This window comes from Carcharhinus amblyrhynchos, chromosome 7 (assembly GCF_965287045.1).
Source record: "Carcharhinus amblyrhynchos chromosome 7, sCarAmb.v2.hapA, whole genome shotgun sequence".
Taxonomy (NCBI): domain Eukaryota; kingdom Metazoa; phylum Chordata; class Chondrichthyes; order Carcharhiniformes; family Carcharhinidae; genus Carcharhinus; species Carcharhinus amblyrhynchos.
This window is the reverse complement of record NC_137330.1, coordinates 86,959,430-86,977,803: the sequence shown is the minus strand read 5'-3', so window position 1 is coordinate 86,977,803 and position 18,374 is coordinate 86,959,430. Positions and strand designations below refer to the sequence as shown.

The following is an 18,374-nucleotide window of genomic DNA, read 5'->3' as shown; positions in this document are numbered from 1 at the left end:
AGGTCATCCATCTTGGTAGAAATAACAGCAAAATGGACTATTATTTAAATGGTAAAAAATTGCAGCATGCTGCTGTGCAGAGGGACCTGGGTGCTCTTGTGCAAGAATGACAAGAAGTTGGTTTGCAGCCACAGCAGGTAATTAAGAAGGCAAATCGAATTTTATCCTTCATTGCTAGAGGGATGGAGTTTAAAAACAGTAAGATTATGTTGCAGCTGTATAAGGTGCTGGTGAGGCCATACCTGAAGTACTGTGTACAGTTTCGGAATCCTTACTTGAGGAAGGATATACTGACACTGGAGGGAGTGCACAGGAGATTCACTGGGTTGATTCTGGATTTGACAGGGTTGGCTAATGAGACACTGAGTAGACTGGGGCTATACTCATTGAAATTCAGAAGAATGAGGGGAGGTCTTATAGAAACATATAAGATTATGAAGGGAATACACAAGATGGAAGCAGGGAAGTTGTTTCCACTGGCGGAGTGAAACTAGAACTATGGGGCATAGCCTCAAAATAAGGGGGAGCAAATTTAAGACTGAGTTGAGGAGGAACTTCTTCATTAAAAGGGTTGTGAGTCTGTGAAGTTCCCAACCAAATGAAGCAGTTGAGGTTACCTCATTGAATGTTTTTAAGCAAGGACAGATAAATTTTTGAACAGTAGAGGAATTAAGGGTTATGCTGAGCGTGCAGGTAAGTGGAGCTGAGTCCACAAAACGAACAGCCATAATCTTACTGAATGGCAGAGCAGGCTCGAAGGGCCAGATGGCCTACTCCTGCTCCAAGTTCTTATGTTGTTATTCATTGGGGTCTGCCAGAGCCAGGGAACAAGCGCAGTCAGGACCACACTGGAAACCGGCAGGAAGACAGGCAAGTGATTTTAATCTATTTTAAATATATTTTAAATGTTATTATTGGGTCTGGCACAGAACCTGCAGGCCCAATAGCATCTCCCACCCCGCCAGGAGTATTTTACTCCAGCGGTGTTTAGAGTAGCTCCCCACATTTGGGGAACTAGCCAGAAATCCCGCTGGAGTGAAGCAATGGCAATCAGGGTCCTTCAGGGGGTCGGGTGGTTGGGGGTGGTGTCTCCTGGGGATTTCACGCTGGCAGTGCTGGAATATGCTGCCTGGCAATGCCCAAGGAGCAAAATACACTTGTCCAGGGGTCATCTTGGCACTGCCCATTGGGCATCAGGTAGTGCCTAGGGGGTGGGGCCTATTGTGGGCCTTGGGGCAATTGGTGGGGGTGGGGGTGAGGGGTGGTCCTGTTGCCACTCTGCATTGGGATTGGTCTGGGCTGGAGGGAAGCCAACAATCGGAGTGGGCTGGGGGGGGTGGGGGGTGTGGGTGGAGGGGTGGGCTGGACATCGAGGCGCTCCAAGATGGGATGGCTGGGGGCGGGGGCGAGGGGGTTGGGGACGTAAATTGTCATGGGGGTCGTAATCAGGCCATTGGGGGGGGAGGGGGGGGAGCTGGAAGGGCAGCATTGCGGGGGTCCTGGTCTGGCCAGCGATCGAGCTAGCCGGCAAACGGGAGACTGACAGATCAGAGTCACTGCACATGCGCAGAGTTCCACAGCTTTCAGCCTCTGGTGTGAATAGGTTTCGTCCCCCCTCCCCAGGTTTTTAAATGAGATTCACAATTGTGACCTCTGCAGGGCACAGAGTGCTGAGATTCGGGTCTAAAGCTCCACTGAAAAAAAGTCGTGATCTAGACCAGTTTTCTCACCAATTCAGCACTTTTAAGAGAATTGCCCCCAATATTTCTAATGTAAAGTACGTGGCATAGAATCTAGGCCATTGAGAACACTGGAGTGTATTTTATACTTTTGTACCAAGACAACCAATTTGACCTCCATCTGTCCTTAGTCTTCTTTCATTTCTGTTTTAGTCTTTTCTTGCAACGTTACATTTTGTTTCATTTTTGAAAAGGTGTTCAACTCATTGATGATATTTAAAAACACTTTGAAGATAAAGGACATAAATCCTTAAAATGTGATGGAAAAGACTTTCCCAAGGGCCCCATATATTTATCCCAAAATAAAAATTTGTTTCTGCTATCACAAAATATAATAAAGAAAATTCACCAATAGTGCAACGTCCAGGCTACAACTGACCACAGTTTTCATGTCAGGAAGATCAGCAATCGTTCATACTTTCGCATGATTACTGTTAAGAAATACGTCTACATGAACCTTGGCTCAGTACAAGATTGGCCTCAGCTATGTTGCCCCCTACAGTCAAATGGTCTTACAAAACTTGCCATTAAGACCCATAAGAAAAACAGAAAATTGCAGGAGATAACGAAGGTGCTATTTACCAAGCAATAAATCTGGGGAAAACATCAATGGACTTCACATGAGAGTGTATCACAGAATAATATGAGAGTGACAAAGATTCAACAAAAAAAAACATCTAGCAATTTAAGCATGTCTGTCAAGACGTGCAGAAGTTTACTGCACTTACAAAAGCAAATCAGGAAATCTGAAATAAGGACAGAAAATGCTGGAAATACTCAGATCAGACAGCATCTGTGAAGAGAGAAACAAAAACCAAAACTTCCTAACTCTCCAGTGTATCAGATTTGGACAGTATTCAATTATTCAACAGCAATTCTCTGGAAGTGCTAACTTCCCAACGACAATTGTGCTGAGCTGGGAACCATCCAATAAAAAAATTTAAACTGTGGAACATTGGATGGGTTCTGCTAATGTTACGCTAATTGTTGCCTTCACCCAGGGCATTCGTAACTCCAAGCAACCGCACAGACCTCCCTGCAGGCCTGACTCCAAGTGTCCGCCACTTCCCTGACTGTCCGACCCACCCCCTCAAAGATATTTGACTTGTGACCTTCCACTTGACCTGACAAACCCATCTCCTCTCCCCTCCCTTTTCATCCTTCAACCCCACTCCCGTCCTCTACTGGTACAACTCTTCTGATCAGCCAAATATCATCCACTCACCTTCTCCCTGGCCTATAAATTTCACTGGGCCATTTAAACCTTGCTGCTTTACAGCAGACAGTGCAGCGTCCCCCCTGAGCTCACTGGAGCTGCATTGCATTGGACCTGCAGGAACTCTTTCACTGCAGGCTCCAAACATCTTCGGCCAGTAGAGTTTAAGTTATCCAGGACAGGTTAAGCCAACTTAAAACTTCTGGAATGCCAGCAGGCCGTGACTTTCCGCTGTTAGTAAGTTAACGTTCCAGCCCTGTGATGACCTTAACCTGAAACATTAAGTCTCTTTCTCTCCACATGGGCTGCCTGACCTGCTCAGTATTTCCAGTATTTTGTTTTTATTATGTTGCTTTTGTTTGCGCTAGTAATTATTAATTCCATCAGTCAAATAAAGCTCAAAATATTCATCACATCAGGGCCTGATAATCACTTTCTCCTTCCCTTTGGCAGAGATGCTGGCATGGCCTTGAAGTTTTAAAGTTTTGCTGTGTGAGGTCAGCTGGAGCTGAAACGCTCTGGACTTACCCCTTCTCCATCCCTAATCACAAGACTCTCTTGGTTAACAGTGAGGAAGGATGTTCCAAGTGCAGACTGGTGACCAGAAGGCTGGCAGTTTTGCTTTCCTATCCATTCCATCCATTCTAGGAGATGGTCCAACAGTACATTAATATGAGGTCCAGGAATTAAAATAGCTTGCGTTTACCATTTTCTGACTGACTTTATCATAAGTCACTAAAAAGCAGTTCCTTTTATTATTTGTGATACATGGATATGCACCCATGGTCTACAAACATGTACTAGATATAAACCTTTAAAGAAATAGATGGAAAACTACTAACATACTGACTGCTAATTGCAATAATTTCAACATATACAAGAATTGTCTTTTAATGTGACTTAATTGATCACCAACTATTCTATAAACTTAAATTATACACCAACCTCCACAGCCCAGAAACTTTGTATTTATTTGGCGTCTTTAAGTAATAAGATATCCCAAGGTGCTTCACAGACACATACTGAAATGGCAAATGACCAGTTAAATAAAAGGGGTGTTTCACACTCATGGTACAAGTCCTTCCTTTCAAAGATGGCTTTGTAACTTACATGCTCAGTGCCATCATTCTCATTGGAATCAATAGTTTATAGCATCAAACTCCAGAAACACTGGCACGCAACCTAATCTGATATTTTAGTACGCTACTGAGAATGTGCTGCACTGTTTTGTGCCATCTTTTGAGTAAGATGCTAAAATCAAGTTAGTTTGCCTTGGCAAATTGCATAGCTCAATTTGAAGTGCAAACAGTCAAAGCAGTGTCGTGGCCAATACTTATCCATTGATTAACAATATCAAAACAAGTTAATTAGTCATTTATCTCCGCTGTTTATTGGATTTTACTGTGCAGTAATTGGTAGCCTGGTTTCCCAACATTACAACAGTGGCCTCATTTCAAAAAAATAAATCATTGCCTTTAAAATAATTTGGGACATCCTGATGACACAAAAGTCTCTCAGTTACAAGTGGTGTACCTCAAGGACCTGTTTTGGGGCCACTGCTGTTTGCCATTTTTATAAATGATCTAGATAAGGGTGTAGAAGGATGGATTAGTAAATTTGCTGATGACACCAAAGTCGGAGGAGTTGTAGACAGTGAGGATGGATGTTACAGTTTGCAGAGGGACATAGGTAAGCTGCAGAGCTGGGCCGAGAGGTGGCAAATGGAGTTTAATACGGAAAAGTGTGAGGTGATTCACTTTGGTAAGAGTAACAAGAGTACAGAATATAGGAAGGACTCTTAGTAGTGTTGACGAGCAGAGAGATCTCGGGGTACATGTGCATAGCTCCCTAAAAGTTGGCACCCAGGTTGATAAGGTTGTTAAGGCGGCATATGGTGTGTTAGCTTTTATTGGTAGAGGGATTGAATTTCGGAGCCGTGAGGTCATGGTACAATGTACAAAACTCTGGTGCAGCCGCACTTGGAGTATTGCATACAGTTCTGGTCGCGGCATTATAAGAAAGATGTGGAGGCACTGGAAAGGGTGCAGAGGAGGTTTACCAGGATGTTGCCTGGTATGGTGGGAAGGTCCTATGAGGAAAGGCTGAGGGACTTGAGGTTATTTTCATTAGAGAGAAGGTTACGAGGTGACCTAATTGAGGCATACAAGATGATCAAAGGATTGGGTAAGGTGGACAGTGAGAGCCTTTTTTCTCGGATGGTGATGGCTAACACGAGGGGACACAGCTTTAAATTAAGGGGTGGTAGTTATAGGACGGATGTCAGAGATGGTTTCTTTACTCAGAGGGTAGTAAGGGCGTGGAATGCCCTGCCTGCAGCAGTTGCGAACTCGCCAACTTTTAAGGGTGTTCAAATGGTCAGTGGATAGGCATATGGATAACACTGGAATAGTTTAGGTTAGAGGGTCATTAGATTGGTTCCACTGGTCGGCACAACACCGAGGGCCGAAGGGCCTGTACTGCGCTTTTTTGCCATTTTTTTTTGCAGCTGCTTAAGTTGCATTAATGTTTTACAGCAGGTTACAAATGTGTATCAATTATTCCATAATCATAAATTGCATAACAGATTTCTTTGCATTCTGAAACACCAACTCAATTTGTTATACATTGCTTGACTGAACAGATTTTTTTCAGCCTTGCATCTCACCTGTGTTCTTTCTTTATATATTGCCCTGTCCCTTCATCAACAATATGAACTTTGACTGAGGGATGTGATGTCAGAATGTCTGTTTTCAGTAGGTCTGCTCTGTGGATATATACACCGAGGACCAAGCTGTCATCATTCAAATACTTTTGTTTCTGCTGCTGAAGTTCAGTCTCTAACTCAGGAGCAGTTTCTTCATCTTTATAATATTCTTGTGTTATCTCTTCTTTCACCTCCAATTCCTCTGTTTCTGATGCTGCTGACATGGAGAAACATCATTATTACAATTATATTTTTTTGAAAGACCTCTCTCTGAAAGTTACATTAGGGTACTCAAAGTTGCATACTTTTTTCCCAGCTTAACTCCTCTTCCCAAAAGCAAGACTGATATTAGAAACATGAGAAGCCTGCACTTTTTTCTTTTCTTTTATACTGCATAATGGGTCAATGACCCAGGTGTTTGTTTTTAAAAAATAATATTCAAGTGAATTGTAATAATGTGTTATAATCCAATTTTTGCCAAGTATCTTAGATCTTTTTCTTTTTAGCAACTGTTGAAAATACTGTATGCTGATAGAGCTCCAATGGTATTTTTGTAACTGGGTCAAAATCCTGGACCTCAATTCCTAACAGCACTGTAGATGTACCTGTATCAGAGAGACTGCACCTGTTCAAAAAGACTGCTCACCACCACCTTCCGAAGACAGAGGAATAGAGAACAAATGCTGACTTTAAGCATCACCTCCCACAGCCAAAACCTGCATTCCCAGTTGTCAAGAACAAGTCTCCTGCACTTTAAAAATTAACAATAAAGTCTTTGACACAAAGATGTTCCAAAGTGCATCAGAGGATAAAGACAGTTAGCATTATGTCTTGGGAGAGGATGATTGAATGACGTAGAGATGTGCTTTGTGAAAGCTTTTTACCTTCTCACTTATAAGACACAAAGGAATTTAAGGAAAAGTTTTCCAAAGAGGCAGGTCCATTGATTTTCTGAAACAAAAGCAGAGTTAATGCTTCAAATCTAATACTGAAACATTAACTCACTTTCTTTCTCCACAGATGCTGCCAGACCTGCAGAGGCTTTCCAGCACTTTATTGCAGATCACCAGCATCTGTCGTCTTTTGCTTTTATTCCACTCTTTACCAGTTTGGCAGCATGTTTGCTTATCCAGTGTTGGGTGAGGCACCATTTCTCCATTAAACAGCAGGAAGATCATGGACTTAAGACATTCTTACTCCGTCATTTTATTTTCCCAAGACTCTCTGCCTAAAGATGTTGGCATCTTTTTTCAATCAATTTATATTTCCCTACAATTTTGTTAGTATTTGTCTCATGAACGAATGCCTTTTACTTGTGTTGCAACCTCTATTGCTGCGTTAATGTATGTAATTCTTCTTCAGTAATGTCAGCCTCTGCCCCTTTATGCCTTTCAATTTCAATTTCCTTCGCCCATTGAATCTTTGTCTTTCTTTCTGTCCACTCACTCAATCTGTTTCATTGGTCCATCAATTTGCCTTTCTGACTGCACCCCAAAATTCATACACCTGTTCCCCACAATTTTTATTTCTTTCATCCCCTCATTCTCTCTCTCTCTCTAACTCCAATACTTTTATTTTTCAACTGCATCATTCTCTGGTACATAATTATTGTGGGTGAATTGATCATAGCTTTAGAGAACATGTTAAAAGCCCTTGAATAGGCCATGCACCAAATAATTGTTGTGTTGCACACCACTACACAGTTTAGAAGGGTTTCCTGTGAGGAAGGCAGGGCAGGAAAGGGCTGGGGAGTAGCGGAGAGATGGAATAGCAGAATTTGTGAGGTAACAAGAAACACGGCGATACAGAGTAATGAAAGCAAAAGAACAAAGACACTAAAAAACCTAAATTTAAATGAAGCTACACAAGTTTTGTTTTTAAGTATCTCGGAAAACTGAAAAACGATATATAGAGACAATTGAAAAATAACTTTTTAAAAATTTGCACTGCAGCTCTCATAAATGCTTACAGATGCAAAACAGTTGTATAATAAAAACTATATTCTCAGTGTAGCGCTGCAGCTAGTGGACATCACACTTCATAGAAAGTGAGATATGGTTGCAATATTTTAAACACTTAAACCACCTATTGCATCATCTCTAGGCCCAGCTACTGTAGGTAAATGTGGGCACCATTATCTGGAGAATTTCTTATATTTGATATGGGGTTTTCATTGCATCATCCATCGCGCATAATTAATCATGTATTAGAGAACCGCCAATTTGCTGGATGGAAAATCTTGCAAACACATGACAATAGTGACACCTACTGGTGCTAGTTTAGTGAATTTTTTTTTCATTGCATACATGTAAAAGAAAGAATTAGTCTGATAAGTTCCACATTTTTAAATGTATCCAGCTGAAGTTGTCTCTTCAAACCAGAACAATTATATTGTTTCAGTGCCAGGGACCCAGGTTCAAGTCCAGCCTTGGGTGACTGTCTGTATGGCGTTTGCACATTCTCCCTGCGTCTGCGTGGGTTTTGTCCCACAGATGTACAGGTTAGGTGGACTGGCAACGATCAATATGTGGGGAGAGGACAGGGGAGTGATCTTTCAGAGGGTTGGTGCAAATGGGCTGAATGCTGATCTTCTGCAAGGTAGGGATTCTATAGTTCAAATTCAATACCAATTATCTAGTAAAATCTATGGTAAGTGAAATTTGTCTTATCATAAAAGGTGATAATTTTATCAAAAATTTATTTCAAAACAGGCAAGCAAATAAAACATTAAATTAATGGCACTGAAATTAGTGCTTAAAAATGGAGAAGTTATCTAAAAACATGGTAATATTAATTAGGGTGCAGCATAATTTTACCATAAAGAAATCAGCTTTCTTCAAACACTTATTTGATTAAATTCAAACAGGAATGGCAAGTTTTTAACTGCTGAATTTTGACATCCTGAAAGTTTTCAGAACCTGAAAGTTGTCCATTCAACTGTTCACAATGATCTGAAATTAAAATCCGTCAATAGATTTTATAAAAGAAGTGGATCTAGTGGAGGAAAAGGACCTGTCTGAAGAACTAAAATACTTTGTATCAGTTTTCACTGAAGAGCATGCTGCCTGTAATGGTAGTAGCAAACACAAATCATGAATGCAATAAGAAATAAATATAGGCTGGGATTTTCCAGCCATTCACCCCAGCAGGATTTTCTGATCCCATCTGTGGTGCACCTCAGCGGTGAGGGGTGGATTCAATGGGAAACCCAATTGACATCGGTGGGACCAAATCATACCGCCTTCTGCCAACGGTGGGCCACATCACACCGCCATGGAAAAGATGGCAGGTTGTGCAATTAATCTCACCCATCTGGTACTGTCAATTTGCTGTATGGGAAATCTCACAAACACACGACAATAGTCACAATAAAGGAGGAGGTAGTCAAGATATTAGATATAAAACTGGGGAAAAATTGATAGTTGCGTAACCACAGAGAATGTACCAGTTAATGGTGACTGACATCATTTGAAAATTTAAACCAGGCAGCTTGACTCTGATTAAATTTACTCATTCACAGCACATGGGCATTGCTGACAAGGCAAGTCTTAATTGTTTCCGAGAAAGTTTTCGTGATCAGTGGCTGAAATCATTTCACAGAGCTACACTGGTATGGGTCTGGAATCAGGTATGGGTCAGATCTGGTAAGGTCGGCAGGTTTCCTACCCAAATGGGCATTAGTTATAGAGGTTTACAGCATGGAAACAGGCCCTTCAGCCCTATTTGTTCATGCTCTCCTTTTTCTTAAAACCCCTAAGCTAATCCCAATTGCCCGCATTTGGCACATATCCCTCTATACCCATCATACCCATGTAACTATCTAAATGCTTTTTAAAAGACAAAATGGTACCCGCCTTGACTACCACCTCTGGCAGCTTGTTCTAGACACTCTCCACCCTCTATGAAAAAAATTGCCCCTCTGGACATTTTTGTATCTCTCCCCACTCACCTTAAACCTATGCTGTCTAGTTTTAGACTCCCTTACCATTGGAAAAAGGTATTGACCGTCTAGCTGATCTATGCCCCTCATGATTTTATTGACCTCTAAGATCACCCTTCAGCCTCCTATGCTCCAGAGAAAAAAGTCCCAGTCTATCCAGCCTCTCCCTATAACTCAACCATCACGTCTCGATAGCATCCTCGTAAATCTTTTCTGCATTTTTTCTAGTTTAACAATATCCTTTCTATAATAAGGTGACCAGAACTACACACAGTATTCCAAGTGTGGCCTTACCAATGTCTTGTACAACTTCAACAAGACATTCCAACTCCTGTATTCAATGTTCTGACTGATGAAACCAAGCATTCCAAATGCCTTCTTCACCGCTGTGTCCACCTGTGACTCCACTGTCAAGGAGCTATGAACCTGTACCCCTAGGTCTCTTCGTTCTGTAATTCTCCCTAATGCTCTACCATTGAATCAGGGCAGGACTTAATTAATCTACCAAAATGCATCATCCTGCATTTGTCTAAATTAAACTCTATCTGCCATTCATGAGTCCACTGGCCCAACTGATCAACATCCTGTTGCAATTGGAGACAACTTTCTTCACTGTCCACTATGCCATCAATCTTAATGTCATCTGCAAACTTACTAACCATGCCTCTTATATTCTCATCCAAATCATTAATATAAATGACAAATAACAGTGGACCTAGCACTGATTCCTGAGGCACACCGCTGGTCACAGGCCTCCAGTTTGAAAAACAACACTCTATAACCACCCTCTGGCTTCTGTCAAGAACAGTAAGAAGTTTCACAACACCAGGTAAAAGTCTAACCAGTTTATTTGATTGTAAACTCACAAGCTTTCAGGATTTGCCCCTTCATCAGCTATCAAATAAACTGGTTGGACTTTAACCTGGTGTTGTAAAACTTCTTACTGTGTTTACCCCAGTCCAATGCCGGCATCTCTACATTCTGTCAAGAAGACAATTTTGTATCCATTTAGATACCTAATCCTGGATCCTGTGAGATTTAACCTTATGCAATAACCTACCATGTGGTACCTTGTCAAAGGCCTTACGAAAATCCATGCAGACAACATCAACTTTCTGCCCTCATCTACCTTCTTGGTTACCCTTTCAAAAAAATTCAAAGTTGCAAGACATGATCTTCCACTCACAAAGCCATGCTAACTGTCCCTAATCAGTACTTGTGTCTCTAAATGCCTGTAGATCCTGTCTCTCAAAATACCTTCCAACAGTTTATCCACCACAGGTGTGAGGTTCACTGGTCTGTAGTTCCCAGGCTTTTCCCTGCAGCCCTTTTTAAACAATGACACAACATTTGCCATTCTCCAATCTTCTGGCACCTCACTGTGATTACCCATGATTCAAATATCTTGGCTAGGGGACCCGTAATTTCCTCCCTAGCCTCCCGTAATGTCCTGGGATACATTTCATCAAGTTCCAGGGATTTATCTACTTTGATGAGCTTTAAGACTTCCAGCGCCTCCTTCTCTGTAATATGTACACTCCTCAAGACATCACTATTTCTTTCCCCAAGTTACCTAACATCCATGCTTTTCTCAACAGTAAATATTGATGAGAAATATTCATTTAGGATCTCACCCATTTCTTCTGGATCTGCACATAGATATCTTGTTGATCCTTACGAGGCCCTACTCTCTCCCTTGTTACTCTTTTCCCTTTCTGTATTTGTAGAAGCTCTTTGGATTCTTCTTTGCTTTATCTGCCAAAACAATCTCGTGTCCCCTTTTTGCCCTCATTTCTCTCATAGCTCGACTCCTACACCCCCTATACTCTTCAAGGGATTCACTTGACTCCAGTTGCCTTTGCGTGTCATATGCCTCTTTCTTCTTCTTGACCAGGGCCTCAATATCCTGAGTCATCCAGGCTTCCCCACTTCTGCCAGCCTTGCCCTTCATTTTAAGAGGAATAAGTTTACCCTGAATCTTGGTTAACACACTTTTGAAAGTGTGCCACTTACCAGACACTCCTTTGACTTCCCACAGAGTCCCCCAATTAACTTTTGAAAGTTCCTGCCTGATACCATCAAAACTGGCCTTGCCCCAATTTAGAATATCAATTTTTAAGCCACGCCTGTCATTCTCCATAGACATCTCAAAACCAATATAATTATGGTCACTGGTCCCAAGTTGATCCCTCACAAACACTTCTGTCACCCGTCCTTCCTTATTCCCCAAGAGGAGGTCTAATTTTGCCCCGTTGGGCCATCCACATACTGAATGAGAAATTCCTCCTGAATACACTCAACAAATTTCTCTCTCTCCAACCCTCTAATACTATGGCTGTCCCAGACAATGTTGGGAAAGTTAAAATCTCTGACTATTACCACTCTATTTTTCTTAGAGCTATCTGTAATCTCCTTACATATTTGCTCCGCAATTTCCCACTGACTATTTGGGGGCCTATAGTACAACCCTATCAAAGTGATTTCCCCATTCTTATTTCCCAGTTCTACCCATACAGACTCAGTGGCCGACCCTCGGATATTTCCTCTTTCAGAACGGCCATGATGCTTTCCCTAATCAAAAGTGCAACTGCCTCTCCTCTCTTACCTCCTGTTCTATCTTTCCAATAGCATCTGTACCCTAGAACATTGAGCTGCTAGCCCTGTCCCTCCCTTAGCCATGTTTCAGTAATTGCTATAATATCCCAGTCCCATGGACCCATCCATGCCCTGAGTTCATCTGCCTTGCCTGGCAGGCCTCTTGCACTGAAATAAATGCAGTTTAATCTGGACTTGCCTTGCTCTCTGTCTTGCTTTTGCCTGATCTGTCTGGTACTAGGATTACTGACACTGCCTTTACTATTTAATGTACTCTCTTCAACTTCTGTGCTGTGCTCAACCTTCTCTTCTGTCTCCCTACTGCTTTGGGTCCCACCCCACTGCCAAACTAGTTTAAATCTCCTGAGTGGCTCTTATCACCGTAATGTCGTAAAAATCCTCTAGTCGCCACACACCGGTACCTGTTCAGATACACTGAGGGAGAATTTAACATGGCAGATGCACCTCATCAGCACATTATTTGGACTGTGGGAGGAAACCCATGCAGGCACAGGGAGAATGTTGAAGCTCTGCACAGAGTGAACCAAGGCCGGGATTGAACCCAAGTCCCTGGCGTTGAGGCAGCAGTGCTAACTGCTTAATACAGCCATATAGGATATGTATAATACTCTCAAAACACAAGAGAAATACAGAGAACATAAGAACATAAGAAATAGGAGCAGGAGTAGGCCATCTGGCCCTTCGAGCCTGCCCCGCCATTCAATAAGATCATGGCTGATCTGTCGTGGCTCAGTTCCACTTTCCGGCCCTCTCCCCATAACCCTTAATCCCCTCTCTTATCAAAAACCCATCAACCCGCTTCTTGAAAATATTTAGCGAGGCAGCCTCCACCACTTCAATGGGTAGAGAATTCCAGAGATTCACCACCCTTTGAGTGAAGAAGTTCCTCCTCAACTCCGTTCTAAAACACCCCCCCTTTATCTTGAGGCTGTGCCCCCTAGTCCTACTGTCTTTTTTCAGTGGGAAGAGTCTCTCCACCTCTATTCTATCCATCCCATTCATCATCTTATACGTCTCAATGAGATCTCCCCTCATTCTTCTAAACTCCAACGAGTACAAGCCTAGTTTATTCAGCCTCTCCTCATAGTTCAACCCCCTCAACTCCGGTATCAGCCTAGTAAACCTCCTCTGCACTCCCTCCAAGGCCAAAATATCTTTGCGCAGGTGATGCTCTGAACTGCAATTCTTCATCGCATAGGTGCAACATCCTCTGCAAAATAACGCAAAATGTGAAGCAAAATGTAAATATCCTACAGGGTTGGAGACAGTTTCAGTACCCAAATAGTGGGACTGATCCTCTCCAGGAAGTGGGAGTTGCCAGCGCAGTGGGAGTGGTAAAGGCAGTAGCAGCCATGATGGAAGCCTGCTATGGCTGCTGCTTGCTTAAGAAAGCAAACAATTCTTGAGGCTCAGCAGTGTGAACTAAAAGAAAATTGGCCATACTGTCAAAAAAAAGATCCATCAGGATCACAGAAACTTTACACCAAATAATAACAAACTTATTATTCCCACACTGAATCTGATAACTCTATACTAAAATATACTAGGTTGTTTGAGTTCACCCAATTGACAAAATCCCATCCTTGCTTTCCCCGGCCCCTTAACAAGCAAGTTTCCCATCCCTTCATCCTGTTCTATCTTCAAGAAGTTTGACTTCTTGAAAGTCAAAATGTGTGCTAAAGCATTGGGACTCAGAGGTGTTTTTGGGAATATGATTTTTAAATCTTGCATGCACCGGATCCTGCTGGCAATTCTGCCCAAAGTGCCAGTACCAAATATTTCTTAGTTGGGACGGAATGAACAACTGCATTGTTAAGCATGGAAGGAGCTTTATTTTGTACCTTAATGCACACGGAACAGCACGTACTGCAAAAGTGCAACATATCCATTTCACATGCTAGCCATTTTTGTACCCTCTCCAGGAGAAATTGCTAATTTAGTTTTAATTAATGCCACTTTGAGGCATACTTATACTATGGAACATTAGTTGAGTTGTGATGAGACTGCCCCTACTTATAGGATCCTCAGTACCAGCAGCCAGAGATAATCAATCTACATAAGTCTGGGCTAAACACGATCCAACTTTCAGATGAAAAGATGATTTCATATCTACTGCACCAGTCAGTTACTCCTTATGCACAAGACCAACTGGACTTCTTAATCCTGGGTTTTGACAGTGAGAGATTCTTTATTCTCTTCTTCTCCCTCTCCTTCCCTACCTCCCAAAATCCCCAACATTGAGTTGCAACTAAACCAAGCTCCTATTACCATTCCATATCATTAATATGTCATATAAGTAATTTAGTTCACGGTGGCACTGTGGTTAGCACTGCTGTCTCACAGCACCAAGGACCTGGGTTCGATTCCGGCTTGGGTCACTGTGCGGAGTCTGCACGCTCTCTGTGTCTGTGTAGGTTTCCTCCAGGCGCTCTGGTTTCCTCCCACAGTCCAAAAGACGTGTTGGTTAGCTGCATCGGCCACGCTAAATTCTCCCTCCATATACCCAAACAGGTGCCAGAGCATGGCGACTAGGGGATTTTCACAGTGACTTCATTGCAGTGTTAATGTAAGCCTACTTGTGACTCTAATAAATAAACTTGAAACTTTAGCAATCATTTTTCAAATAGAAAAAGATTACTTAGTTTGGTACCAAACTTTATACCAACAATGCTCTCAGTGAAATATCAAAGTACGTAGTTGTGTCTACATTAGAGCTTTGAAATCCCTCTTCAAATGAAATTTCACTTACATTTTTTTGCAGCTTTTTTAGTTTTTTTGGTCCTCTTTTTTCTCACTGCTTGTCGTTTCTCTTCTTCCTCGTCTTTCTCTTTTTCTTCGGTGCATATCTCTTCTAACCCAGGAATCAATTTTTTATGAGGAATCTTCTTTTCACGGTCAGTTTCATCCTGCATTTCACTTGGGCAGGAGAGGATAAAAGTGTGTTTTAAAAATAAATAAAATGCACTTCCTGGATAATATAATCAAATTGAACATATAGAACAGTACAGCACAGTACAGTTCAGACCCTTCAGTCCTCAATGTGCTGAGCTATGTCCAAACCCAAGATCAAGCTATCCCACTCCCTATCATTCTGGTGTGCTCCATGTGCCTATCCAATAACCGCTTGAAAGTTCCTAAAGTGTTTGACTCCACTATGACAGCAGGCAGCGCATTTCACACCCCAACCACTCTCTGAGTAAAGAACCTACCTCGGACATCCCTCCTATATCTCCCACCATGAACCTTATAGTTATGCCCCCTAGTAACAGCTACATCCACCCAAGGAAATAGTCTCTGAATGTCCACTCTATCTATCCCCCTCATCATCTTATAAACCTCTATTAGGTCACCTCTCATCCTCCTCCTCTCTAAAGAGAAAAGAGCTAGCTCCCTCAACCTTTCCTCATAAGACCTACCTTCCAAACCAGGCAGCATCCTGGTAAATCTCCTCTGCACTCTCTCCAATGCTTCCACATCCTTCTTACAGTGAAGTGACCAGAACTGCACACAATATCCCAAATGTGGTCTCACCAAGATCCTGTATAGTTGTAGCATAACCCCACGGCTCTTAAATTCTAACCCCGTTAATAAATGCTAACACACAATAGGCCTTCTTCACTGCTTTATTCGCTTGAGTGGCAATCTTCAGAGATCTATGGATATGAACCCCAAGATCTTTCTGTTCCTCCACATTCCTCAAAACCCTGCCGTTGACCCTGTAATCTGCATTCAAATTTCTCCTTCCAAAATGAATCACCTCGCACTTATCAGGGTTAAACTCCATCTGCCATTTCGCGAACCAGCTCTGCATCCTATCAATGTATTTTTGCAGCCTACAACAGCCCTCCACCTTATCCACTAGTCCACCAATCTTGGTGTCATCAAATGAGCACACAAACGTTTGTGAATTTACTATCTAGACACAAGCCATCTTCAATTGCTGATCTGCAATTCCCATATGTAGTGGTAAAACAAGTAATTATTGCATTTACAGTACAGCACTGACAACATTTGATCCTCTATCTCAACTTCATGCTCCTGCGCCTTTCCAAAACTCGGCACCTTCAGAGTCTGGAAAGCTATCCACTTCCTTCTTAAATATATTGTGATTTGACTTCCACAGCTTTCAGTGATTGAGAATTCCACAGGTCCACCACTCTTAGAGAAGAAATTTCTCTTGATCTCAGCCCCATATCCAGTGAATCAATCCTTGGTCTACATCCCCAGATGAAACAACCTCCCTGCATCCAGTCTGTGCAGCCCTGTCAGAATTGTAATTAGATCCCTTCTTATTCTTCTAAATTCCAGTGAATAGAGACCAAGTCGACCCAATCTCTCCTCAAATGACAAACCAATCATACCAGGAATTAGCTGGGGAACCTTCACTGCACTCTCTCAACGGTATGTATAAGATCAAAAGTGCACAATACTTCAGGTGTATTCTCATCAAGGCCCTGTACAGCTACGGAAAAACATGCTTGCTCCTGTACTCAAATCTTCTTGTAATGAAGGCCAACATACCATTTGCCTTCCTAAATCCTTACTGTGCTTGCATGATTACTTTCAGGTGACCGTTAAATGAGGACATCCAGGTCCCTTTGTACATACACAGACTCCAAACGGGATAGGCTTGATAGGCCAATTGGGCTTTGCACTCACACCAAAGAGATTTGGGCATTTTTAGTGCAACAGATCCAATTTTTTTCCATTACAATTAATGGATGGGAAATAGACAGCAGTGAAGCTGGTGCCAGATGTAATTTGACTACATGCTCCCAGCACACCTAACTCAAAATCTACCAGCATTTATGAAATTTACTTTCGCAGAATTTTGGAAAAAAATCTTTAGCAAGCTGCTATAAAATCTACTACTTGAGCTGTATTTCATATGTTGTTTACGTACACTTGTCATTTTTAGATGTGACAGTTATGTAACTGATACATCTGTAAACAAATATCATTGAGGAATAAACATACAAGTTATACAAGTTGTATACAAGTTGAGTTCTACAATGGAATGCTTTGAGAAATGACTTTGTTACATGTTCTCATCCTCACCTTATTTCCTCTTCATTTGTCAATGGTTTTGGCGTTGGCATTTTATCAAATTTCTTACTTAACAGTGAAGAGACGAGTGAAAATGTTTGTAGTGAACGCTTTGTGATGTTCTCAGTTTTCTTTTTGCTACCTCCTGCAACTTTGGCAGCTATGTGCTGCTGATAAGCCTGGATTAGGGAATCCCCATCCTCTCCTAAATCGCTCTTCAGCACATTCACAGTCTGGTCTTCCTCTTTAGAGGCACCTTTTGACCTCTTTACTTTCGATTTTTGTAGAGTGGTTACAGATTCTGATGCAGCAGAGTCTTCAACAAACGCATGTTCTTCAATCAACAATTTCTTTTTCTTCTTTTTGTTTTTTTTGGGGGGGATTTCATCTTCCCGGAGCTCATCATTGTTAACTTTTTCTGCCACAGAAGTCCTTTCATTCAGTTTGTTTTTTGAGAAGCGGGGACTTTGCTCCTCTGGGTTATATGTGTTTTTTAAAATAGTTTCATCACCTTCATTGTCCTTATCTAAACCAAGTTTATTCCTCAATTTTTCAAGCTAGACAAAATAAAAACAAAAAGGATTTTAATACTAATTTAAAGCCGTGTATCAAGATCATGCACAACACAAGAAAAGACCACTGGATGCATTCAAATATCCCCATAGTTCAAAAATCACCATTCGATCCTTTATCTTCTCTTCAATTTAAAAGTGAACGTTATCTACTTTGATTTGCAAGCTTTCAATAGGATGCCACACAGGTGGTTGCCAAGTAAGATAAGAGGCCATGGTGTTACAAGCAAGGATATAACAGTGGGTGTATCCTTGTAGCTGGTAGAAGGTAGAGAGTGGGGATAAATGGGTCCTTTTCAGGATTGCAGCCAGTGACTAGTGGAGTTCTGCAGGAGTCGCTGTTGGGACTACAACTTTTCACTCTAGACATAAATGGTCTGGATGAAGGAACTGAGGGCATTATAGCTAGGTTTGCAAATGATACAAAGATAGGTTAGAGAGACAGGTAGTATTGAAGAGGCTGAGGAGGACTTGGACTGGTTAGGAGAATGGGCAAAGAAGTGGTAGATGGAAAACAACATGGGAAAGTGTGATGTTATGC

General features: G+C 41.8%; 1 protein-coding gene across 4 annotated transcripts in view; it reads right to left on the bottom strand.

Annotated features, from left to right (window-relative positions):
- Window positions 1-18,374, bottom strand: part of ahi1 (Abelson helper integration site 1) — a 243,862-nt gene that overhangs the window by 199,104 nt on the left and 26,384 nt on the right. For 3 of the 4 annotated variants that reach the window (XM_080192718.1, XM_080192721.1, XM_080192719.1), the window contains exons 4-6: window positions 17,274-17,818; window positions 14,965-15,131; window positions 5,621-5,876 (exon numbers count right to left, since the gene is read on the bottom strand). In XM_080192718.1, the coding sequence (XP_080048844.1) occupies window positions 5,621-5,876; window positions 14,965-15,131; window positions 17,274-17,818 (968 nt within the window). The remainder of the gene's footprint in view (window positions 1-5,620; window positions 5,877-14,964; window positions 15,132-17,273; window positions 17,819-18,374) is intronic. The other variant, XM_080192720.1, reaches the window with a different exon arrangement.